This window comes from Penicillium expansum (assembly GCF_000769745.1).
Source record: "Penicillium expansum strain MD-8 chromosome Unknown contig192, whole genome shotgun sequence".
NCBI classification, from domain to species: domain Eukaryota; kingdom Fungi; phylum Ascomycota; class Eurotiomycetes; order Eurotiales; family Aspergillaceae; genus Penicillium; species Penicillium expansum.
Window position 1 is genome coordinate 227,236 of NW_015971404.1, and position 25,201 is coordinate 252,436.

General features: G+C 48.9%; 7 protein-coding genes across 7 annotated transcripts; 3 read left to right on the forward strand and 4 right to left on the reverse strand.

The window, feature by feature from the left end:
• Positions 1 to 803: 803 nt before the first annotated feature.
• PEX2_060750 (putative C2H2 transcription factor) lies at positions 804 to 1,618 on the reverse strand (the record flags this gene model as incomplete). Its single annotated transcript, XM_016743348.1, has 2 exons — positions 804 to 1,392; positions 1,452 to 1,618. The coding sequence occupies 2 exons, from the start codon at positions 1,616 to 1,618 to the stop codon at positions 804 to 806; spliced, it is 756 nt and encodes a 251-aa protein (XP_016596070.1).
• A 2,076-nt stretch (positions 1,619 to 3,694) lies between these two features.
• Positions 3,695 to 4,063, forward strand: PEX2_060760 (uncharacterized protein; the record flags this gene model as incomplete). Its single annotated transcript, XM_016743349.1, has 1 exon — positions 3,695 to 4,063. One exon carries the CDS (start codon positions 3,695 to 3,697, stop codon positions 4,061 to 4,063), a length of 369 nt encoding a protein of 122 aa, XP_016596071.1.
• Positions 4,064 to 5,403: 1,340 nt separating this feature from the next.
• PEX2_060770 (putative regulator of nonsense transcripts) lies at positions 5,404 to 8,694 on the reverse strand (the record flags this gene model as incomplete). The annotated part of the gene is made up of 2 exons (XM_016743350.1): positions 5,404 to 8,428; positions 8,480 to 8,694. The coding sequence occupies 2 exons, from the start codon at positions 8,692 to 8,694 to the stop codon at positions 5,404 to 5,406; spliced, it is 3,240 nt and encodes a 1,079-aa protein (XP_016596072.1).
• Positions 8,695 to 9,180: 486 nt separating this feature from the next.
• PEX2_060780 (snoRNA-binding rRNA-processing protein IMP4) lies at positions 9,181 to 10,113 on the forward strand (the record flags this gene model as incomplete). Its single annotated transcript, XM_016743351.1, has 2 exons — positions 9,181 to 9,186; positions 9,238 to 10,113. The coding sequence occupies 2 exons, from the start codon at positions 9,181 to 9,183 to the stop codon at positions 10,111 to 10,113; spliced, it is 882 nt and encodes a 293-aa protein (XP_016596073.1).
• Positions 10,114 to 11,226: 1,113 nt separating this feature from the next.
• On the reverse strand, positions 11,227 to 12,494 carry PEX2_060790 (BRCT domain protein; the record flags this gene model as incomplete). Its single annotated transcript, XM_016743352.1, has 5 exons — positions 11,227 to 11,751; positions 11,814 to 11,920; positions 11,974 to 12,009; positions 12,075 to 12,263; positions 12,317 to 12,494. 5 exons carry the CDS (start codon positions 12,492 to 12,494, stop codon positions 11,227 to 11,229), a joined length of 1,035 nt encoding a protein of 344 aa, XP_016596074.1.
• Positions 12,495 to 13,225: 731 nt separating this feature from the next.
• PEX2_060800 (bifunctional anthranilate synthase/indole-3-glycerol-phosphate synthase) lies at positions 13,226 to 15,484 on the reverse strand (the record flags this gene model as incomplete). Its single annotated transcript, XM_016743353.1, has 1 exon — positions 13,226 to 15,484. The coding sequence occupies one exon, from the start codon at positions 15,482 to 15,484 to the stop codon at positions 13,226 to 13,228; it is 2,259 nt and encodes a 752-aa protein (XP_016596075.1).
• A 361-nt stretch (positions 15,485 to 15,845) lies between these two features.
• Positions 15,846 to 23,846, forward strand: PEX2_060810 (Nucleoporin Nup188; the record flags this gene model as incomplete). Its single annotated transcript, XM_016743354.1, has 8 exons — positions 15,846 to 15,913; positions 15,970 to 16,906; positions 16,961 to 20,041; positions 20,094 to 21,405; positions 22,027 to 23,032; positions 23,086 to 23,371; positions 23,429 to 23,532; positions 23,618 to 23,846. The coding sequence occupies 8 exons, from the start codon at positions 15,846 to 15,848 to the stop codon at positions 23,844 to 23,846; spliced, it is 7,023 nt and encodes a 2,340-aa protein (XP_016596076.1).
• Positions 23,847 to 25,201: the final 1,355 nt, after the last annotated feature.

Sequence of the window (25,201 nt, forward strand, 5' to 3'; positions counted from 1 at the left end):
GTCTTGTCTCCTAACTCCGACCTTCTAGATATGGACACCGCCAGCGGGGTCAAATGGTTTCCTGACGGCCGTGCTCACGAAGGCCTCGCCAGAGCCTCGCGGGAACCTATGAAGCGATGGGACCTAGGTTGAAAGTGATGTGGCTGAAATGTCTGCCTGAGAACTATCGCTATCGCGTGGAAGCCTGGGTGCCTCAGGAATAAATACTTTGTCTACGTCCACGAATATCATTGGCTGCTCTATACTTCGACTATCAACGTGCATGTCAAATTCTATGCCACGAGGAACCATCGTATTTGGGTGTTACTAGGTGGGTGCTAGAGGCTGTTGTGGATTACAGAGTAAGGCTAGGATTATTTTGTCAAGCTGATATTATTCGTACAATCTGCTAGTAACCAGGAACAAATCGAACTAAAGTAGAGTTGAGTGGTAGAAGCGAGTAACACAAAGGATACATCGAACCAAACACCCGGGTATATGAGGCGAGACAACGTGTAAACCGTCTCTGGAGACAAACACCGCCTGGCCCATATGAAATCATCAAGCTAAAACGCCGTAAAGACTGGGAAGGTCAATCCTTGAATTCTTGCAAAACGCAAAGAAAGCAACTTCTGCTGAGAGAAGAGCCATGGAGACCGAGCCCAAATGCTACACAAAACAAGAGAGAAAGCAAAGTCGCAGAAAATCACAAACAAGAGAGTGAACAAAATCGCATAATTTTGAAGCGCATTGGCTGCTTCGACAAACGCCCAAAAGATGCATAGGTCAAATCCGTAGACGTTTAAATCTGAAAGGAGCAACCCTTAAACGGGAGGAGCCGCAGCAGGCTGGGGAGCGGGCTGGGAAAGATCCTGGAGTTCGGGTACGGCAGGAGACTGCTGAGGGATAGCCTGCTGAATATTGGAGACGATTCGCTCCAGCTCTTCGAGGCGGCGATCCTTCTCTTGGACTTCGCGGCGGAGTCTCTTAACTTCGTTGTGTAAATCGATTCCATGCTCATCGGTCTCAGGCAGGTCTCGGAGATCTCCGACGGGAGGAGAGTCGTGGCGGCGCTTCATTCCAGTGATAGGGAGAGAGGGAGCACGGACGCCCTCTACACCATCGAGTTCGGTGGCGCGGTCCCAAGACATATCAACCATAGCTGGAGCTTCGTCATTGTGCATGTGGCGGCGGCGAAGATGTTCGCGCAGATTTTCTTGGCGCGTAAATCCGTTTCCCGTGCTGCGGTTGCAATCAGTGTATGGGCACATCAAGGCCTTCTTTGTGTCGGTGTTTTTCTTGTGAACTTCGCGCTGATGACGCAAGAGACCACCAGAGTAGGTGAAACCTTGGATTTTGTCACAGTTTGGTTCATAACACTTGTAGGGACGATCATGTTTATCCATGTGTTTGCTAGAGTCATGTTAGTACTGGGCGCGTTAAATAATACTACAATAGGGCATTGTACTTACTTCCATTCGCATGGACGGCGGAAAGTAGGAGGCGCAGATTGGCACTCAGGATGATCGCAAAAGATTTGACCTTCAGAGTTCTTAGGAGGATCGCGGGCACGTCGAACAGAAAGGCGCGGGCGCGCCCCATCAAGGTTGTAGCTCATGGGCTGCTGAGGGTCGTTCATTCTGGCAATTGGGGCTGTGGATTCAGATGCAGAGGCAAGTATGGACGCAGCGAGAGCGCCGTTAGGACCTTCACTTCGTGGGCTAGGATAGTCAGACCCGTCACCCATATCGCGAAGTTGATACCCCACACTACTGAGGGGATCGTGATAGAATGTAGTAGATACCGGAAAGACGCGTCGTCAATTCACAACAAGGGTAAATTCAGAAGCACTGAGTAGTGGAGTAAGAAGGAAACAACAAGAATAGAGTTGTTTATGAGAAAATTCAAATAAATTGGCGGTGAAAGCCTAGTAGATGTCGATGGGTATGGATTCGGGAGAGGATGAAGAGGTGCCAAAATTTTCAGGTAGCAAGGCATCCGCGACCTATTTATACCGCTTGCGTCGGTGCAGATGCGCCACTCATGTGGCGCAGTACCCTTATTCGTCTTTTTTTCAGTGTCCCTGCAGAATCTTGCTTCTTTCGTTTTCTAGTGGAGTTTCCGAACAGTTGGATTCTCATATGAATTCATAACTGGCTAGAGCTTATATACATGCGGGTTTAAATGTGGACAGTACTGGGTATTAATGCCTGGTCCGGGAGATCGAGATGAGGGGCCAAAAAAACACAGTGACTCATACACTAGAGAGACACCGTGGGTATGACATATGTACTAATATGGTACTTCGTACCAATCCTTTTCTCCAATATATCGGATCCAGCTTAGGTATCAAAGCAATATGCCTGTCAGGCAGCCGTCCACTCCCGAAATATTTGGGGTCGCCACAGATCTGACAAACCCAGTGGCGGTGAAGTCCACTGGTGCACGTGATATTATCAGCCTGGTCTCCAAACCACGTGCATGAAGATGCTTATTTAAGCATTCGATCGGGCACCTGGGCAGTGCCTTTCTGCAATGTACAATATGTACGTTCGCCATGCCCGATGTTAGGCTGCAACAAAATCTTTATGGACAAGCTCTGGAAATAAATGATCTTCATGTCCACGCAATCAATTGCTTCTATTAAAAGGAATACTGTAAGGATCCGTCTAGTAGAATGTTCTTCCAACCTCAGCCAGGCTATGCAAGCTTGCTTAGAATCAGGATACCGAGCATTCTATGAGATTCTGAAGGAAGTAGCAGGGAAGCAACATTTGAATGTGGCTTGCATATATATATGCATGAATATCAATCTATTGAGAATCTCAAAGCCTGTGAATACCCTAAGAATATCTGAATTTTTGCCACGGTGAATATAGCCTTTTATTCGATCTTTACAGGGAAATCGATATTACAATATTTCAATGAGGTTATGCTATGGAACAGTATTGGAGTTATCAAACAGTATATCATTTATGTTCCTTGTAAACAAGGAGAACTCTGAAGGAGATTAATTATACAGCCTAATTAACACTGCCTCTATCATAATAGAACAACCTTTGATACTGGCCAAGCCTCATTGCGCGTTTATCTATTTTCAGTAATTTGCTGTCCGGTTTGAATTTATGTTGTTCAGCTCAGCAATAGAATGAATATACATACTCCGTACTGGGGCCAGATCTATACACCCGAAAGTGACGATGCCCAAATCGGCAAAGCAAAGCCACCATTCAACGTGGACCAACAAGCACGGATGTAATTGATCGCATGATACCCATATCCATGTCAAATGTTGGTAATAAGTTCATGGTGTTGTCAATGTGAGATGTTCCTAGTGCTCCTATGGCCCCACTGGGCAGTCCAAAGATATATCCGAAGATGCTCAGCACTAGACACTTCGAACATTTCCCCCATATATTGTTCTTCTCGCTTCGCTAGTTATTTCTTCTTGTGTCTTGATACACTATCAAATTATCAAGCAATATTATTAATTGGCAATTCTTTAATATGTGTTTTGGCTCGTAAATTGTATATCTGGCACTATTTCATTGCGGCATTTGTGCTACAGGCCCGGGAAACTTGCTCCACCATCCCTACCGACCTGGCAACCTAGCACCCCTTGACCTTGTCTCTTTGAACTTTTATATTCAACATTGCAAATATCACCATCCATGAGAATTATCATAAGATTCCAACAAGCGGGGGTATGAATCAAATGCGCCACTCAGTTTTACTTCAATGGAGCCGAGGCATTTGCTGGGTTCCAAGACGCGCCTTTAGTGGCACCACTCGCGTACAAGCCTGCCATACAGAGAAAAAACAGTGCCCAAAGAGCATTGAGCGCAAAAACCAATCATCTGAACTCCCAAGTTGTGCCCAAAAGCCGCCACCCCAACCCCTTTCGACGCTTAGTCTGCCATTCTGGACCTGCAGATCCACCTGGAGACGAGCAGGAGTCAACACTCTCCGCTGTTTGGTGGGATGTACAGCCGGTGATTTCTCAGCATTATGGATCCTGCAGACTTACTACGCTGAGATGGGTATGAGTAGCATAATGGCCTTGTCAAGTGGGTTGCCTCCTTGAACGAATCAAATCATATCGGGCCTCGTGTACTAAGAATAATCATCTAGTGGTATCTGGTATCACGACTTCGGTCATTCTCGAGACAATACTTCTCCGCCGGGGGGCTGACCAGCTCTCTTGGCCGATGGCTGCTCGTACCGCGATGGGTATGAGTATGGTTTCGATGTTGGCTATGGAACTAGCTGAGAATGCAGTCGACTATCATCTGACCGGTGGGATAGTTGCTTTTGGAGATCCAAAGTTCTGGCTGGCGGCAGTTGTATCAATCGGTGCTGGGTATTTGGCACCCTTGCCGTATAACTATCTGCGTCTTCGAAAATATGGGAAATCGTGTCATTGATTTCTAATGTACCTAGTATGCTCACCTTTGTGGAACACAGACCTCCTTCTAATCTATTGGTCGATTCCACTATACAACATAGACTGTTTGTCACAAAAAAATAAGCGATGAGGCGTAGAAACAATAAATTCTACGCATATTAGACGTACAATAATTGGGGTTAAGTGCCTGGGGTTACTTCCAGGGCCAGGATGGATCTCTATCTGTACGCAAGTGGGGACTGTAGGCCAACAAAAAGGAGGGAACATCACCCCCCTAGGATTATTACCATGATTAGTTCTTTTAATTCTGTCCACTACCCTGGATGATTGAGATAATTTAGCCGAGTTAGTACAACAGTAAGGCTGATAGGGGGAAGCGGCTTATAAGTATAAGCTGAAGTAGAGGAACGGCTTTAGCCCTAACACATAAGCTGGCGAAGATTCCAACCTTGGAAGGTCGGCTTATTTTTTGATTTCTTGTCTTACGGATATCGAAAGAGGCGTGAGATCATAAATTGCCATTGTTTTTCTAAGCTAATACCTGACTACCTAAGAGATAAAGATAGCAAGTATGACACATGGCCAAGGGGTAGGGGTAAATTCACAGAGTTGCCCAGTACTTGCTACCGGGGCTATCTGAACTGGGCATCGGCAATCGACGGGTGAGATTTCAGTAATTCCTTCAACCCGAAGATACTGGAGGATCATTGTCTGTCGCCTCATCCTCGAGAGTCACGCCTTGCAAAAATGTCACGGTGACAATGGTGAGGGATCAGACCCAGGGAACAATCCTTCGACAGACAGAACGGTGCTTTGGTAGTAGGTCAAAATGACCCGGGGGTAAGCATCCGAAAAGTCTTTGGTTTGCCGATCCAAAGTCCTGGTCGGCATAAAAGAAACGGGCGGGCAGACTCTGTTGGAAAGAACCCTGATAGTATGCACGGACATTACTTCGCCGAGTGGTAAGACGGGCGAACCTGTTGGAGGTTGCCCTGGGAAATGTTGGACACAAAAGTCACTCAGTCATAGTTGCCACCGACTTGGCTAGCGAAAGCAGTAGAGACACTACGGGCATCATCATCGTCGTGAGGGTTCTGGCCCGGCGCGCCGCGAGTAACGCGAATGCTAGCGGAGCTGCCTCCGAAGATGCTGCCATTATCCGGAACTCCGGCCCTGTAAGGCTCGCGTCCGCCAGACTCGACGTAACGCTTTAATCGGTCAGATTGGCTGAGACTGGGCTGCTTGCTCATATCATTGATGCTCAGACCAGTGAGACTGACACCGCCCTGATCAACGCTGCGTCCGTCAGTGACGCTGCAGGTGACATCAGACTCAGTAGCAGCGACTGACTCGCCAGCCACACTGGGTGCTCCCTTGGGTCGGCCACCATTTGCTCGACGACCACCAGAGATCGCAGGCCAGGACTCGCCGAAATTTTGGAACATAGGTGGATAGCCAGATGGGAGACCAACACCACCAAGTGCCGAGCCGTGGACAGAAGACACATCGTCAGGGATATAGCCCACCACAGACCCAGAGTCATGATACTCGTTACGATGACCACCGTTGCGACCGTTCACTGCATTGTTGGGAGCATTGTTTGTCTGACTGAAAGACATCTGGAAGCGCTGCGGGCCTCTGTACGCTTGCTTAGGGCGACTGAATTGAATCAAGGACTCCTGAAGGTTGGATAGGGGGCCCTCAACGAGACAATGGCGTTCCTTGAAGTGCTGCAGAAGGCAGTTCCACAATGGGTGCTTAGACAAAACCTTGGGATTTCCGAGTATGACCAGACCAAATCGAGCACGAGTAAGGGCCACGTTGAGACGACGAGGATCGCTCAGGAAACCAATACCTTGGTGATCATTGGAACGAACACAAGAGAGGATAATGTAATCCTTCTCTCTGCCTTGGAATGCATCGACTGACGCAACCTCAATCTCCTTGTAATGTTCCTTCTTGAAGGTGCCGGTGGCCTGCATGGAGCTGACGATGTAGCTTCGCTGTCCCTCGTATGGAGTGATGATACCGATATCCCTGGGCTGGACACCTGCCTTGAAGAAGCGAGTAACAATCTTCTCGACGTTGGTCGCTTCAGTACGGTTAAGGTACGAGGTGCCGGACGCGGAGATTTCTTCATTACCCAGGTTTGACCAAAACATCATGGGATCATCAATGATAGGCCAAGGGAAGTCAACGTCGCGACGGACACGATCAGCAATTGTAATACCGTTCTGTAGCGAGCCTTCATAGAACATATTGGACGGGAACTCCGAAAGGCACGGGTGCATACGATACTGGACATTCAAGCGAATGGGAGAGCAGCCCAAAATGACGAGACGCTCGAACAGAGACTGGTTCAAACCAGCCTTGGCGGCCTTCTTGTTCATAATCACGGGGCCAAGTTGCTGGTGATCACCAACCAGCACAACTTGCTTGCAGCCCAGAACCAGGGGGATCATACACTCGGGCTCAGCAGATTGGGTCGATTCGTCAATCAGGACAGTGCGGAACTTGCCCTTTGAAAGACGAGGGTCACCTGCACCAACACAAGTACAGCAGATAACATCTGCGTTAGTCAAAATTTCACGCTCAGCAGAGCGAGTAAGTTGCTTTAGGCGCTTTTCATCTTGGCTGGACAATTCCCCAAGTTCGGCCTTGAGCTGGTTGAGTTTCACCAACTCAATGTTGCTATCGTTCATACGAACCTGCTCGTGCAGCGAAAGGAAGCCAACAGCAGATTCCACATCCTCGCGGGATTTAGCAGTAACTCGCACGGTCTTGAGGCCAGTGCGATGGATACGTTCGCAGAGCTGGTCAACGGCAACGTTGGACGGAGCGCAGACAAGAACCTGACCTCCATTGATCTTGGCAAGATGATAGATGATGGTGGCCGAGGTAACGGTCTTACCAGTTCCGGGAGGACCTTGGATCAAACTGAGAGGTCGCTGGAGGACACTTTTAACCGCGTTGATTTGACTGCCATTCAGATCTGGCAGACCTGGGACACTAAATTTCTTCGGAATCTGGGTCTTCATAGGAGCTGCAGCAACCTCATGACCAAGGAGGCGATGGAAGATGTAGCCTGAGACACTTTGCTCGTCAACTGCAAATGTCTTCATAGCACATTGCATGCGGTCAAAGGAAGTCGATTTCCAAACATAATCGGCCATGAAATTGTGTGTGCATTCGGTGGGAACTGACTTGTGGTCGCCCTTGGCGCGTAGTTCGATAGTGACCTCATCAGATTGATTGTTCGGGATCTTGATGACATAGCCCACACCCTCCCACTTGGGACGTAATTCACCATTGTACTTGATGCGCATCTCATCACCTACAGCCAATTTGACATCTCCTAGCTCAAGCTTGGGTAGCACAAAGCTTGCGAGATGCTTGTTGTTGAGGCCAAGATCCCAGCGCACGATGAGTCCATCTTGGGATTGAGATTCCTTCAACTTGCGGTCGTAATCAGCCTCGATCTTTACAAGTGGCCCAAAAATATTCTGGTATTGGAAAGCATCGTCGTAGCGAAGTAGAACCGGCGCAGGCTCATCATCCACTGCGGTGGCCTTCTCTAGGTCTTCCAAGGTTGCCTGAGAGTTGTCTTTCCACATTTCCTCCAATTTCGCAATCAATTGAGGACTGAGGTGACGGGCTCGGAGCTGTTCTTGATCAGTGGGTGCTCCCACGAGCCAGGGGAGGAAAGAGCGATCCTCAATGAGAGGCTGCCAGCGCGAAGTGTCCCAATTCATGTCCTTGGAGGAAGGCATAGAGGCACATGGCTGCCGACACAGCAAAACAACGACAGTATCGGACTTTGCGGGGATGAAGCCAAGCAAAAAGACATTTTTGGTGCCGCAGTTGTAGCATTCTAGAATGGTATCACCCAACGAAGAGCCCGGGTGGAGTTGAACTTCCTTATGGCGAGCTCGGACAAGGTGATTAACGATATGGGAAGAAGAGGTGTTGCCACGTGCACTGCAAAACCACTTATTGCACGAAAGACATTTGACGACGCTGCTCGGGTTATGGATGCCGCAGTACCTACAACATAATCAGTAAATGACCATCCAAAAAGAAGGTATAAAAACTGACGCGCATGCATGAGCAGGGAGCTCTATCTCCTCCTCCCCATTTCCTTGGGACTTCTGATGCCCATTTGTGGGTGCACCAACTATGCTTTCCATGTCGTCATCTTCAAAGGTATCAGAGCCCTCATCTTCATCATCATGCCGGCGTGGACGCGCGCGGCCGAGTGCAATCTCATTTATTTCAGCTCCCGCTGAGGGGTCTTCCGGTTGGTAGCTCATTATGGGTACCGATTTGGAGCGCTGATAGGGATGACTGGAGCGGATGAAGATTTAAAGCAAAGAGCAAAAGCAAAAAGGAGTTGAAATCAGAAATGAACTTCAGGGTCGTAAACGATTTAAAGAGCGTAGAGGACAATCCGGTCGTCCTATGGGGGTATTGAATGTTTGAAATCTCCATGGTGTGCCTGAGGGGCAAACGAACGGAGATCTATATCAAGATGTGGGATTAGCGGTACGTTCTTGATAAGGACAAATTATCACATACAACCAGTCCAGCTCTCTGTGTCAGAGGACTGACAAAAGAGAGTCGATGAGTTTGTCTCGAAGGATGAGCAAAAAGCGTTCTCCGCAACTGCCCAGATTCTTTATCGGTGCGATCCCACTACGGCTACGCAAACGAACCATAAACGCAGCCCCGGAGTTAAGAGAAAAAAAAAAGTTGCCCGCTCATTCTTTGCTTAAGCCACTTTTACTTCAATCTTCAAAATGCTGGTAAGTGAAGAATAAATTTGGCATATTTGATGTTTTACTTACAATCAGTAGCGCCGCCAAACTCGCGAGCGTCGCGATTATCTCTATCGGAGAGCTTTGCTACTCCGTGATGCCTCCATTGCCGAAAAAAGATCGCAACTCAAGGCTTCATTGGCTTCTGGAAAGCCTCTAGATCCTACAATTGCAAACGATAAAAAGCTTCGGGAAGACTTCAAATATGACGAATCAAAGGACAAGGAAGATGCTGAGATGGACATCGATGATGAATACGTTTTAACCTCCGGCATTATCGACCCTCGTCCTCTGGTTACTACCTCTCGCTCACCCTCCGCTCGTCTCGGCGCATTTGCGAAAGAAATCCGGCTTCTCCTTCCTACCTCCATTCGCCTCAACCGTGGAACTCTCGTTCTTGGAGATCTCGTCTCTAGCGCAACCTCCGCGGCTCTGACCGACATGATCCTCCTCCACGAGCACCGTGGTACCCCGACCGCACTCACCATTTCACACCTTCCCCATGGCCCGACTGCCAGCTTCTCTCTTCACAATGTTGTCCTTCGTCAGGATATTCCGAATGCCGCTCGCGGTACCGTGTCGGAAAGCTACCCGCACTTGGTTTTTGAGGGATTCAAGACGAAGCTGGGTGCCCGCGTTGTTCAAATTCTGAAGCATCTTTTCCCTCCGCGTGAGACCGGAAAGGTCGGCAACCGTGTTGTGAGCTTTGTTAACAAAGACGATAACATCGAAGTGCGGCACCATGTTTTCGTCAAGACTGGGTACCGGGATGTGGAGCTGGCTGAAGTTGGCCCTCGCATGACCATGCGACTGTTCGAGATCCGCGGAGGTACATTGGAGAAGGGCTCGAGCGGCGACATCGAATGGGCTCTCACCCAATACACGAGAACCAGCAAAAAGAAGGAATACCTGTGATTCTTTACGAACTCGCATCACTACATTGGCTGTGGCGTGGATGGTTAAGGCAAAACCTCATCTCATCTCATCACATCGGTCGACTGGCGTATCTGGCGTTAGAGGGCAATTAGAATGGGTTCTTTTGTCATGTTCAAGTTTATGATTTAAATGGCAGTGGAGAATGTCTAATCAAAATATTAAAGACATTGGGACCATTATGACCCAATATTCTGGCAGTGAATAGGTTGCCACTCTATACTTATCATGTTATAGTATATAAAAACACACAATCCGACATTTAAAATCTTCCAATGTTCTCAGCAGCTTCCCGTTGTTCCCCATGTCCTTTCCATCTTCTATCCGGAAGGACATAGCAGATATCAAGCAATATGTTTCTTAAGCTTTGGGACGCTCTGGGATATAATTTTCCTTATTAGCTCCAGGGAAGCGGGAAGCTCTATCCTTGCTTGCCCTTGTTCTCCTTCTGTTCAATTGGAGGTGGATAAAGTTGGGGGAGCCAACTAGGTGATTGTTAGTAGGTTTCCGAGAGCAAGTAAAAAATATCAATGTATAACATCATTTTGTTGGATGTCAGTGTAGATGAGAGCCTCCTGCTTGCCAGCGAGGGCGGCTGCGGGGAATAAGCCAAATTCCACCATAGCAATAAGCCATTATTCTCGACTCGAGGGACCGCTTCCGATTTATGGGTCTTTTTGGAGACTGCCTCAGGTCGAGGAGATCAATATCGCACACCCCGAGACTATAGTTTTCAACTACTTATTAGTCGATCGATATAGCTTCGATTAGTCTATAAAAAATAACAGAACACTTAGAGTTATATACTCTTTCTTGTGGTACAATTTTAAATTTTTATCAATTAAACAGTGGTTTATTAATACCGCTATCTATTATAGTACTTGTGTGAATAACTTCATTATATTGAGGAGTGCTTCTAAAAGCATCAGCATAAAGCGGAGACATATCCATTGTATGTGCTATCTTAAAACCTTTGAATTTGCATTCGGCATAAAATCTGCATTGGATGTGGCCTATCCACGTCCACCTGGGAATCCGCTCATGCCTGCAGGTATTAACCACCTGGAAGGGTTCCCGTCATCTTCAGGTATCCATCTACTCATCCACCTTGTCGTTGTCATCGTCATCGTCAGCTTCATCGGCTTCAGATCCGTCTACGCCCTCGTCTTCGCCCTCATCTTCGTCCTTTCCTTCGCCTTCAACATCGCCTTCCCTCTCATCTTCATCCCCGTCTTCGACCTGATGATTTGCCATCTTTTCCTCAATATCGTTCTCCTTGATACCATCATATGCGATGTGGCCAGTCGATTCCTCACAGCCTGTACTCTGGGGTTCCCTGAGGAATGCACCAAGGATAGTCGTCTTTTCCTCAAGATAGAACCACCCCTCGTGAACAGGCAAGCTGTTTCCGTCCGGGTCTTTCTTTGGGGGTGGCATCTTTCCGTTTGCCCTATCGTCCCATTCCTTGGCAGTCTGATCCTTGAAGAACTGCTTGAATTTCTCCACGGCAAGCTCCAGCTTGCACCTTGGGCCTGCCAAAAGCTCGACATTAGATGTGCCAACGCGGCTGAATTTGGCGTAGGTCGAGTAGGTGTGTGGTTCGGTGATGGATTCGAAAAGCTGGACAGTATCAATATTTCTTTCTGAAGAAAACATCCACAGAGTAGCTCCATATCACTTACAGTCAATTGATATTTTTCTCTGCTGGTGGCTGGTGGCTTCGATGGGCGGAACAAGGTGGTGCTGTAAATCACATTTGTCTTGCGGTCCTGGTACACCCGACGTACGGCTGTGATGGGTAAGTGTTAGATTTGGATATGCTATCTGTAGGATCATGCTTACGCTTTTTTTTGCCCTTTGAGCCCAGGAAAGGATCAGCTGTAGAGGACATGTCAGTATCTTCTGCATTATAGCAATAAAATAGAGCTCCGGAAAACCGATACCTATCCGACGTTTTGGAGTCTCCTTAACCACCTTTGTGGACTTAGGTGTGACCTTCTTCTCGGGCTTCATCAAATTCTTCAGAAGATATGGCCCCTCAGGCTTTGGCCGGCGGGTATTTGACAGCAGCGAGTCTTCAAGCCAATCGTATGCGACGATCTTGACTGTGCCGAGCTTCTTGGCCGTTTCCACTGTATGTTATTGATTAGTTTCAAGGTCTTTGGAAGATTCAAGGGTAACATACCTGGAGCTGCATGGCTTTTGAACGCCTCCTTTGTGGCAATGAGGTGGGTAACTCGCGCGTTCACATCTCTCGAGAACTGCCCTCCATTCGCCCGAATCCATTGTGGGATCTTTTCGCCGACGCCGTGTTCGAACTTGCCTACTATGGAGGCATGGACTTTTTGGAACGGCTTCCCCATTTTGGATTCACGATGCTGTTTGAGAGTTGGTTGGATGAGTTTGGTGTTTCGTTTCGTTCCCACTGGCAGCGGAAATGACCCCAAGAATGGCTTCAGAGATAGAATGTGTTATGTTGCTAGGAGAGAAGACTGAAATACTGCGAGGATATTTTTGTGGCCAGAAGTTTGGATTGGTATTTGCTGGCTGCAGCAATAGTTCAGAAATGAAATGTGTATATTGCTGGAAGGCAAGTCTTTGAGATAATGAATGAGATGACTGGTTCGATGACCCCGAGGCTCGTTTGACCTCTGTCGTCGACTGAGATTCCTTTAAGAAAGCGACAGAAGAACGTCGGAAATGAGATATGTCTATTGCCAGGGGACAACACTCCGAGGAAATACTGTGATTATACTGCTTAGAGCTGTGAACTTGATCTGCTTTTTTCACATTGGTATGAAATGCACCGAGAATGATGATTTCAGGAGGATGATGATTCCAAGAAGGTGAAAGTGATGATAAAGATGGGATCTCGAAGGTAATTTAAACTGAGATCTACTTCAAGAAAGGATCAAAACCAGTCCTGCTAGTATATCAAGTATAGTCTTGATCAAACAAATGAAAGTAAGGTGATGTAGAAAGAACCCTCGAAATGATTTTAATTGCTTTGATGATGATTATCGAATATGGAAGCCCGAAATAGAATGAGAAAAGAAGTCATCCTAAGTAATGTAAATTCACGTTCCTAGCATGGTCATTGCCGAATGCTTTTGGCAGACTTGACAAAGGCTCGGATTTTCTCCAAATCTTGAGCGCCGTTTGTCTCTACGCCTGAGCTGACATCCAATCCGACCACTTTCTGGCCCGATTGGCCCAGCTTTTTCACCGTGTCGACCACGTTGTCTGGGTTTAATCCTCCAGCCAGGATGACCCTCAATCCCTCGTCACTATCGAGTACCTTCTTGACACCGCTCTCCTCCAGAAGCTCGCCAGAGCCTCCGGCACCAGAGTCCAGCAATGGAAGAGTGTGGTATGCTCTGCGAGAGATGCCAATGTCACCAGGGGCGAATTTGCGAATGACAGGAACTGGAATCAAACTAGACCACTCCAATGGCTCAGATCCATGCAGTTGCACAACATCGAGACCCAGCTTTTGTTGTTGAGAAATGACATATGACAGTGGCTGGTTCATGAACACACCCACGAGTAAAGCACGAGAAGGGTGACGCAAGATATTAGTAGAGTGATCGAACCATTCCAATGATGTAGCGTTTGTCGACTGTTGCAATGTCCCGGCCGGACGAGGGGTAGACTTGACCACCCGGGAAATGCCGAGGGCCACATCATCTAGGACAAGTCGTGAGCGGCCCTGAACCATGATGATGCCAATCAAATCTGCGCCAGCTTGAATAGCAGCCAGAGCTCCTTCTTCGGTCCGAGTTCCACAAATCTTCACCAATGGAGAACTTGGTGATGCACCAGCAGAGTTGTGATTGGAACCGCCGAGGAGCTGTGCCACAAAGGCAGAGGTATCAGGTGCCCTCATAAGAGCCTCTCCAACAAGAATGGCCTTGACACCTTCTTTCTTATAAGCTTCCACATCCTGAGGTCCCAAAATTCCACTAAGGGCGCACACAATTGTGCTTTCAGGTACTTGATCCATTAGGCGACTAGTGGTTCCGAGATCAACCTCGAAGCTCGTCAGGTCTCGGTTGTTGACACCGATGACTTCAGAACCCAAGTCAACTGCGATCTTCATCTCTTCGGGGGTATTGACTTCGACCAGAGGCTCCATGCCGAGACTACGCGAGTAATGGTAAAGTCTAGTCAACAGCTCAATATCCAGCATCTTCACAATCAGTAGAACTGTATCAGCTCCAGCCAAACGTGCCTCCAAAATCTGATACTCGTCAAAGACAAACTCCTTTCGGAGAACAGCTGGTCGGTTGGTGAGTCCCTCCAGGCTCTGGCGAACAGCCCGCAGGTCATCTATCGTGCCCTTGAACCACTCCGGCTCTGTGAGGACAGAAATGACGCTAGCGCCAGCTTTGGCGTACTCCCGTGCTTGGGCAGGGGCACACACGTCGGCTGAGATTATGCCCTTCGAGGGCGATGCACGCTTGATCTCCGCCATGAGTGAGAGAGGATAGTCGGACTGTCTCAGGCGCTCAGGGAATGACAGCTGAGGAGGCGCAATATTCAGATCATATGCGGCTTGAAGAGCCTCTGGCCGCAGAGCCGGAATTTTCTTCTGCTCTTCAACAGCATTTTTGCGGTGGGCGTAGATCTTGTCCAAAATGGATAGCTTCTTGTCTACCGGTGCGGGGGCTGCTGCTCCCTGCTTGTTATCCCAGGTCCCAGTGGTGAGCTCCAAGAAGTTTCTGAACATCTTGCGCCCGTATTGCGTCAAGATACTCTCAGGGTGGAACTGAACACCCTCCACTGCGAACTCCTTGTGTCTAACACCCATAATGATGTTCTTCCCACTACCGTCCCCCAGGTCGACCCGCGAAGTCACCTCCAAGCAATCTGGAATAGTCGAATGTGTTCCGGCGAGCGAATGGTACCGAGTGACCTCGAGCGAGGCTGGCAATCCCTGGTAAACACCCTTGGAGTCATGCTTCAACTCCGATGTCTTTCCGTGCAGAATTTCGCCGGTCACATCCACCTTACCACCAAATGAGGTGATCATACATTGCTGGCCCATGCACACACCAAAGATCGGAATTTTTCCGCTGAAATATTGGATTGCGGCGTTACTGATTCCTGCATCGGTTTCGGGGTGGCCCGGGCCAGGACTGATAACCAGCTGAGTAGGCTTCTTTGCAACCAAGTCCTCAACAGTGACTTCGTCATTGCGGTAAACTGTGACAGTAGCACCTTCAAGGACGAGGTACTGGTAGACATTCCAGGTAAATGAGTCGTAGTTGTCAATCAAAATCACGTTGGATGCGCTGGCCAGTTTGGCCGCCTTCGTGGCATGGTGGGGGGAGTGGTCGACGAGGTCGGCCATGACCACGGATTGTGGTAGGAGATCGGGTGGATTGAGAGAGTAGGATAATCTTTATGCTGCAAGCTTTGGAATCTCACAAACCTTGAACCGAATTAGATGTTTGCGAATCACCTAAGTCGGATGGAGGTGAGTCAAAAGAATGTCGAGTTTACAAGTCGGCACTCACCGCCCGGCAATAAGATCAGATAGGGCACCTGATTGTTGACCCAGTCGCGGTGAATAATATTCTTTTGAAGCTCCCTCTCAATTCAAGAGCTCCCCACGCTCGCCGTCCACTTTTTTCTTTGCTCTCCCGTCACCTCCTCTGGTGTCGCCTCGTTCCGCTCTTCCTTTCTATCCTATGATGATCTAATTGCCCAACATGGCTCCCGTCCCGGAGGCCTATTTTCCGTCCCTGGACAAGTGCTTCTCCGGGGACGTTCAACTCTTGTATGTCCACTATAATTACCTGTCGTCATGGGGGCTGATATGCTGATAAACTGCAGGTCCTGGAGAAGAGCCTTTCTCTACACCATTGATCCCGAAAGCTATGCTGACGATGGAGGCAATATTGATGTCTTCTTTTCGCACTCCGAATCCATTCGCCTACTCTCTGACGGCCTAAAACCATTCCCCTCCCCTTCCGCAAAATCCAAATCCGAATTCGAATCCAAGACCGCCGCAATCCATGTCGAGACCAACGGCCAAAGCTCTTTTGACCTGAAGGAGATCAAGGCCGACGCGCTATGGTTAAGCAAGCAAGCCGGAATCGACGAGATCACTGCTCTTCGCATCGCTGTATTGGAATGGCAGAACCGTCCAGCAACGCGCCTCACACTCGGCTTTTCCAGCGAGGAAGCGACCAGTCTACAGAGCGCGGCCGGGACCGAGAATCTTCGAGGCTCTCTAGCCGGTCCCAACTTCGCCAGCCTATTGAACCAAACAGCTCGGAGTGACGGTATTCAGTCATTCGAAAAAGAGGATAAGAGGCGCCTACGACTCCGCGAGGTGTATCTCTCTGAGGCAAGTCATGTAGTAAAGACGCTCCGCAAGCTGCTTGCTCTGTCCCTACACGATGGTATCTCAGCCGACTCGACCGCCCCCGCCAGTCATGATCACAAACTTGCTTTGCGAAAAATAGGGACCACAATTTTCCAAGACAAGTCGGCCGGTGATGGATTGGACCGATTCCTTCAAGAATGTATTAGCTCGATACGCAGTCGGTTAACGAGTCTGGAAGGAGACGGTGGCTGGCTCAGTGCCACAGAAAGCAGCGAGGAAGTTGAAAACATCTGGAGAACAAGTCTCGTGGAGGAGATTGTTCATATCGTGCAACTCATGTTCCACCAGCTTCAAGCCTCAGTGGAATTCCCAACCGGAGACCTCCTACTGTCCTGGCTCCAACTCATGGCCGATTATAGCTTCTTGGAGACAATACAGGTGGTAAGTGGCAAGTCGCCTATTTTGAGCTATCGGGATGCTAACGTTTTCTTATAGCCCTGCCAACAACCCGTGGAAGTGTTGTTGCCCCTTCAAGCTTTCGTGTCACTTACCACATTGGCATTTTTAAAACCCTCCCTCGCCATCTCTTCCATTCAGAATGAGACACACATGCGATCTTCGCCCCAGCCTTACTTCTGGTGCAAGGAGAAAATCTCTCAAATCAATGAGATATTTCTTACTGCATGCGGCGATTTGAACACTGCGAATCCCGCAGCCTTTTCATGGGGTCTGATCTTGTATACCATCCAAGAGATAGCAGAAGACAAGAGAAACAACAGAGAGCGTGATCTGAGCCGTGATTCGGCTGTCTCGTACAACGAGCAGACACATAATGCAGGGTTATCTCGAGCATCCGAACAGTCAGACTATGAAGAATTGCTTGACTGCGCCAGAACCCCGCAAAGCACGGCCGAAGATGCTATTCCTATTCTTACATCCGATGCTCTCAAAGAATCGGCGTTTAACACCGTTATCGCACTGGCCAGTAAGACCGGGTCAATGTCAGCGGTCGATGATGGGCTGACAACCCGATGGGCTCGGCTTTCCCTTCTCGACCTTATCCGAGTTGCTATTATGTTCTTGGATTACTCCCCGGAAATCGTGGGGTCAGTCCTGGCTATCCTAGGTGATGATGACAATGAGCTGTCAAGAGACTCGGATTCTCTAGGGCCTGCTAGCGATCCTAAGTCTCTATTCGCCAAGGATCAGAATTTTATGGACGGCATCTTTCGCGTTGCACGGTCCCGTTTCCCTTATGAAACGGCACCATTCCTGCAGCTCTGTCGTGCTCTTGTCAGTGGGCATTCTTTGAATGAAGAAGGCTTGCCGGCTATTCTTGAGGAGGTGGAGAACATGGAATCCTTTACCCAGATTGTCTCGCCCACTTTCCAGGGCTATGCCACCATTCGAGAGGACGAGAACGCCGATTTTGTGTCCCTGCTCCAACCACTCCCAATGTTTGAAACATTATCTCAGAACCGTCTCTTTGAGAGTGAACCAAGCAACGCTGTAATTGTCAGCAGTTCTTCCGAAATTCCACGCTTGACCGTTGGTCAAGTCATTTCCGATTCAAAACCCGCGGTCATTATGTGGGAGCATCGATATTCTTGCTTAAGCTTTCTAGGAAGCTGGCTTGAAGAATGGAGCGAGACCGGCGGACACTCGCCTGGGTGGACTGACGACACCGCCACCGAAATCATTGCTCTTTTGACAGACTTGATAGAAAACTCTGAGACACAACGCTCTGGCGATGCAAGCGGCAAGAGAATCCTCGAGATGGCTAGTGATGGGTTGTCTAAACAGGGTGATATCATTTCTGTGATCTTCGATATCTTTGAACGCAATCTGCAGACTATCGGCACTCGAGGAGATTTGGGCAAGTCTTTGGACACAACCATGGCATGCCTGCGCTTTATCAAGGCACTTCTAAAGATCCTACCAAATCGAGTATGGCCTTTCCTTGGCCGCAGCAGTCTCATTGGGTCCGACGGCAAGGGTGGCATCATGACAGCGATCGTTTCAGCAATGGAAATTCCTTCCGGCGAGTATCCGTTCCTTCTGAGCTGTGTCGACCTCGTGGACGCTGTCATCGATGATGCGGCATCTCGAGCAGTATTGCGAAAGAGCCCGGGCAGCGTGTCAAGCAAATCATCCATTGCGTCTGATTGGAGTGCCGGTATTCCATCTCACGTCATGAGGACTATCATGTTGAACTTCACACGCACAATGGTGGAGATTTTCAACAGCAGTGGAAATTGGAGGTTCAATCTACCAGAACAGCGGTTCAAGATCAACTCGATGCTTGCGACTTCGTTCGAACGTGTTCTGTACTATGCCTTCGGAATCAATGACAGCCCGAAACTCGAATCTAAAGTTACCGGCGTCTTCTCTACATCCGCAGCGTACATTCTGGACATGTTGCGCCCTCGCTCGACCGCTGACCTGCCCTTCAATCCAATTCTTCGGCTAATCGCCGAGGGTCTCCAGACTCCCCCAACACTCCACCTCAGATATCTCACCCTTTTCGAGAACCAGGTAAAATCTACGCTGCGCCTCTGTATCAAACTTGTACAGGCAGCTCAACTGGCAGAACAACCCGGCTCACTTCTGGAGGAACAATTGTTCAAGGCCAGCCCAGTTCTAGTCAAACTCTACGCACTGCATGATGCATACAGGCTGCCGGTTGTGTCCCTCTTGGAGATTCTAATCTCCAGCGCTGCTTCAAATCCGGATAATGAGCCCCCTTCCCTTGTTGGCCACCTTGGGGCAGAGTCGTCCTGTCTGTTCCTTGATGTACTGTCACAACTCGATAAGCCGATGTGTGATAGGCCTCTACTTCTTGCAGTATGGCAGCTGCTATCCACATTTGTTAGCAAGCGCCAGCAGTGGCTTGCTGTTTTCATTCTTACAGGATCATCCCCTCGCCAGACTATGAAGAAGGAACCCATTTCGGGAGGTCTGAGCATGAGAAGCGTGCCTTTCCTAAAAATGGCACTTGAGAAATTGTCCCACATTGATCAGCAAGAGCCGCAAGTGGCCCTGGCATTGCTCGAGTTTGTCTCTCGTGCGCAAGAAAATTGGCCCTGGGCCACTTCCCATCTGAGCAAGCATCCTCAGTTCTTCAACAGCATAATTAACCACGTCTCAAAGTTAAAGATTTCTTCTCTTCCGGTGATGGACCAAATCCATGCCACGCGGATTGCAGCCGTTGTCGCGGACCTGTGCGCGGTCTACCTGCACTCCGCAAAGGAGGTGGGTGACCGAAGCTTTATAAAGACCTTGATTCCATTGGTTTCATGGTATGCCAAGGATGCAGTTGAGGTTTCGGCTTACAATTCCTCATTGCATGCCAACTTGAAGAAGAACTTTGAGATGCGGTACTCGGGCTGCAAGATCGTTGACTTCAAAAGGACACCGCTCGAGGTTCGTAATCTAGGACGAGATTACTACTACGACTTGAGTATGGGAGACAAGCTGCTGTCCTACGACTTTGCCTGGGCTGGCACCAAGAACCGTGGCTTTGCCGAGGAGTTTGAGCGCGCCAACATCAATTTGTCTCTTGTTGAGGCGCAAGTGGTACGTTTTCTTCCATTCATCGCAAATGCGTTTCTTTTCTAACCTAAAATAGAGCCTTCTCCATAGCTGGAAGTTCTTCGCTATCGAACACTGTGCCGATTTCATGCCGGATACCGAAGTCCGGAAGTCGATGGCACTGGTCGCTCAAAGTTGTTTGAATGCCAATATTAGCAGTGGACCTCCTGAAGCCATCTTCGAGCGAATCCAACAAGCGCGCGTTGATTTCGCCCAGGCACTTCTCCAGCGGCTTGTCGAGGTACAAGCTAGAGGCGCCGAAGTCTTCCAGCTACTTGAGATCACCTGGAAGGCACTGCGATCCCGACACCTGACATATGAAGACGCTTTGATCAATGACGATACCGAGTACTTCCGGTCTCTCCTGAACGTACTGTTCCTTTCCCTTCAGTTCCACCTGGATAGCCCCTCTCGGAGTGCCCCCGAAGCAATCAACAAGAGGGCTGAGGTTTCTTCGGATCTGACTGTCATCGTGGAAGTCGTGAAAACAATAGTGGCCCAAGGCTTCAAATCCCTTACTACCTACCTCCATGAGACGCCAGAGAAATGCGCACCGAAAGATTTCGCCATTATCATTGCTATTCTGCAGACATGCTTGCAAGTGAAGAACGCCGATCGCCTCTATGAGCACATCGTGTACCACATTGAGGAACACGACACCGCTCGTCATGCGACGACGCTCTTCTCCTGGGCCGATCAATTAGCCGTGGCAGGCGACCCTGTGTACGCAGAGCTCAGCGTCTCGATCCTAGTCAAGATGTCAACCCTGCCCATGCTCGCAGAGCACCTTGCTGTTGAGGCTGTCTTGATGAAACTATCCACCTGCCGTCTTACAAGCATTCTTTGCCAAAAGAAATCATTCGGACCCTTTGATCCTGTTTCCCGGCTGTACACCATCTGGACTGGAGGATTCCTTCCTCTGTGTCTGAACATGCTCTACAGTGTTATGCGGACCGCGCCCGAAGTCGCAGCGTTCCTCAACCAATTCGAATCGCGTCTGACCCGCGCGACAGAAGCATTCTCCAGCCATACAGCTGTTTCGTCTGTTCCGACATCCAAGTGGATCAGCCTCAGCATGGTCTCGGAGGCCTACTCGCTCGCACTGATCTCGTTCATCCTGGACCGGTTCCGCGAGGCGGGTGCCAGTGCTGGTGTTGACGCACAGGCCATCCAAGATCTCAAATGGGATAGGGTACAGGTCAAGGAAGATATTGAGGAGCTGCTCGCTCGCCGGGCTGCTCTGCGCCCACGCATTGTGGCGACCAATGAGAAGGAGTTGGAATGGTCCCGACAAAAGCCTGTTGATCCAACTTCCGGGGCGGAGAACCGACTGGAGGAGAAGCTTGTTAGTGAGATGAAGGCAGCAGTTACCTGTTTGGGTGGGGAGGATTCATGAATCTCTTTATAGCCTTTTTGCTATTTGTCTTTTCATTTTTGTTCATGTATTCTGGGTTGGCTGGGGTGTAGTAGATGGATTATTTCATGCATGGAGCTCAATTTTCAAAATAATTGCATTCTTTCCATTCTTCCATACTTTTGGGTGCTTATTCTTTTGGGTATAACCTCGTCTAGCACACCCAATATCTCATACAGCAGCCATAATTCAAGACATTAAGCATTCGTTCATAGTCTTTAGGTATTACCCTCAGCACACTAGTTCCACTCAGTTACCCCGTACAGAGTGTTAACCTTGGAAGACCGAGGCTCGGGCTAATCTGGTTCCCCGCAAAACCTAGATATGCATATAACCGATGCGGGGAGATGCACTGCGAACTATGCAGCAATAACGGAAATTGTGAAGAATTGGACCATCTATAGATATTACTTACTTATATGATGCCTTCGCCATCATGTCCCATCAAGCCGTTTTCCCTTCCCCCTACATCGATACTACTGAAGCATCATCTGTTATTACCCCAACATGCCGTATAAATCCCGCTGGACAATCGACATCCCTGACACCCATTTAGCCTCTTTGCTCCTCAAATCCCCCACAGCACCTCTCTCCAAAACCCACAAGTCCTACCTCGAAGCAGCCCGCCCCGAAACCCACTACCTCACCACCCATGATCTCCGCCTCTGGAGCCAGCGACTCGCCGCCGGCCTACGCAAATCCGGACTGCAACCAGGCGACCGCATCCTCCTCTTCTCAGGCAACGACCTCTTCTTCCCAGTCGTCTTCCTAGGCGTGATAATGGCCGGCGGGATCTTCACCGGCGCAAATCCAACCTTCGTAGCCCGGGAACTAGCCTACCAACTCCAAGACAGCGGCGCCACATACCTCCTCTGCGCAAGCAGCAGTCTAGAAACAGGTCTAGAAGCCATCAAACAAGCGAACCTCCCCCCGAACTGCATCTTCGCCTACGACAACTCCATCTACGACGGCGTCGCAACCCCACAAAAGGGCTGCGCGCACTGGAGCGACCTCCTCGCCTCAGAAAAAGAAGGCAGCGCCTTCATCTGGGACGAGCTAGATACACCAGCCCTCTCGTCCCGCACACTAGCACTCAATTACTCCAGCGGCACAACGGGCCGTCCCAAGGGCGTCGAGATCTCGCACAAGAACTACGTCGCGAATATGCTCCAGTACTGTCACACGGCAAGTCTGCATCCAGACAACGAGGCTCGTGTTGCGCGCTCCCGCTGGCTGTGCTTCTTGCCTATGTATCATGCGATGGCGCAGAATATCTTCATTGCCGCGGCGCTGTACCGTGCCACGCCGGTGTATATCATGCCCAAGTTTGACTTTGTCAAGATGTTGGAGTATACGCAGGAATACCGGATTACGGATTTTATTCTCGTGCCGCCGGTTGTTGTTGCGTTGGCGAAACATCCTGCTGTTGGACAGTATGATTTGAGTAGTGTGGAGTCGGTTGGGAGTGGTGCTGCGCCGTTGGGCAGGGAGGTTTGTGAGGAGGTTGAGAAGTTGTGGCCTCCCGGGAAGATTAATATTAAACAGGGATGGGGGATGACTGAGTGGGTTTTCTTTTTTTTTATGTTAAGGAACTAAACTCATCTGCTTTCTATAGGGCGACTTGCTCGGTCACCGGATGGGTTCCTACTGAAATTAGTACTTCTGCATCTGTCGGTGAGCTCAATGCCAATTGTGAGGCGAAGATTATGTTTGATGGATCAGAGGTGAAAGAGCGGAATTCTCGTGGCGAGTTGTGGGTTCGGGCTCCCAATGTGATGAAAGGCTACTGGCGCAATGAGAAGGCCACTAAAGAGACTAAGACTGCGGATGGCTGGCTCCTGACGGGAGACATTGCGTTTGTGGATGACAAGGGCAAATTCCATGTTGTGGATCGAATGAAGGTATCTGATTTTGATTTTGATTTTGATTAAAAAGAAGAAAGATACTAATTCAATCAGGAATTAATTAAAGTCAAAGGCAACCAGGTGGCGCCCGCGGAGTTGGAGGCTCTTCTCCTTGAACACCCGGCGATATCTGATGTCGCAGTGATCGGAGTTGTCAAGTAAGTTTGATTTTTTCTATTTTTTTTCTTTCTTTTTCTTGTACAGATCATTCTATTCTATTTTCGTCTTTCTAAAGCAGATTAGCAACAACGATGAGCGTCCTCGCGCATACGTGGTGCTTAGATCGGGCCAATCCGCCACCGCCAACGAGATCGCGCATTTCTTGGACAACAAGGTCTCCGCGTTCAAGCGGATTACCGGCGGAGTTGTATTCCTCGATGCGATCCCTAAGAATCCTTCGGGCAAGATCCTTCGCATGAAATTGCGAGAGCAGGCCAAGGAGGAGCTGAAGAGTGTCACCGCTAAACTCTAGACTTTAGTTTTATATTACATTTCTTTTTTTTCTTCTTTTTTTTCCCCTTTTTAGAGGGCATAAATCAAGTAAATAGGTACAATATATACTATATATATACCATATCGCATCTTATTTGGTGTGTTGTTTCTTTGATTTGCAGGCCCAAGAAACCGGGCCAGTTAGGGAGATCATTTGATCCACTAAGATTGATCTGGACGTTGTATACTGGGGCATAATGTGAAACCAAAAGGGGGGGGGAAAGTAGATAATTAACTATTCGCATGGGTTAGTGTAGCCCACTATGATAGCCGAGTCAGACATGCTGCATTGTGATTCGATGTATGAAATGGCTTAGCGCGGGGGACCCATGCAGGCGCCAGCTGAAAGCCAAAGGCGATCGATCTCGAGAGACGTATGTACGGAGAACGGAGTACATTTGTGATCGACAGCACATGGGTTTTCTCCGCATGGCGTTAATGGGTCACATACTCTGTCCACCGTATGAGACTCGGGATTTGGAGTTAATATTCCAAGAACTACTCCGTAAAAGTAAATAAGTAAACAAAGAACTCTTAAACGGTGGCGTGTAGAAGGTAAGCTGAGTGGAGACAGGGCTGGCTGGCCTTATTTATCCACATCTTTTTTTTTTTCAATATACTTGTCGAGATGAGGCAAAGATCTCTTTTTTTTTCTATTCTGTGTCTTGTATTTTCTATTTTGGCTTTTCGATCTATCAAAAGTCATTCTGATTTGCCACTTAAGACTTCCCGGTTGTCGGGCTCGATGTTTTTGTTTTTCTTTCCTTTTTTTTTTTTTCAGAGATGTACGGCAGAAGCCCTATCTTGCAGATATATCCCGGTCATGTTCCAGCGTTGATCACCTTCGATCATCCCCCCCCCCCCCCCCCNCCCCCCCACTCGTAGCCTATTTTGGATATACTACTCTGTAATATTCGACCTCTAGATCTTATATATGAACTAAAATGTTCCCCCCCCCTGCACACCGTCCCACTAGTTCCTTCTACTCGCCTCCCTTGTCTCCTCCCCGCCAAGTCCGCTTATAGTCTCGATTCAATACTCGTATCTTTGACGCGCTAAAATCCTAAAGACCTGGCCACCTAGATTAACTTCCCCACACGCGCAGTCTTAAGTTGAGCTGGTCCCCCCATTCCACAGGGGAGACAGTCTCAACTTATCTTTCGCGAGTGGTGGGCGCTATCCAACCACCCAAAGCCCCGTCATGAACACTGTGGAACAAGGATCCAACTATCTGTCTCGTGAGCCCCTGCACTCTGCTGCAGGGTTCTTTTTGCCGGTGACTAGCTTGGTCAGCTTTTCTCTTCTTGGCCTCATCTGCATTCACCGATATATCAA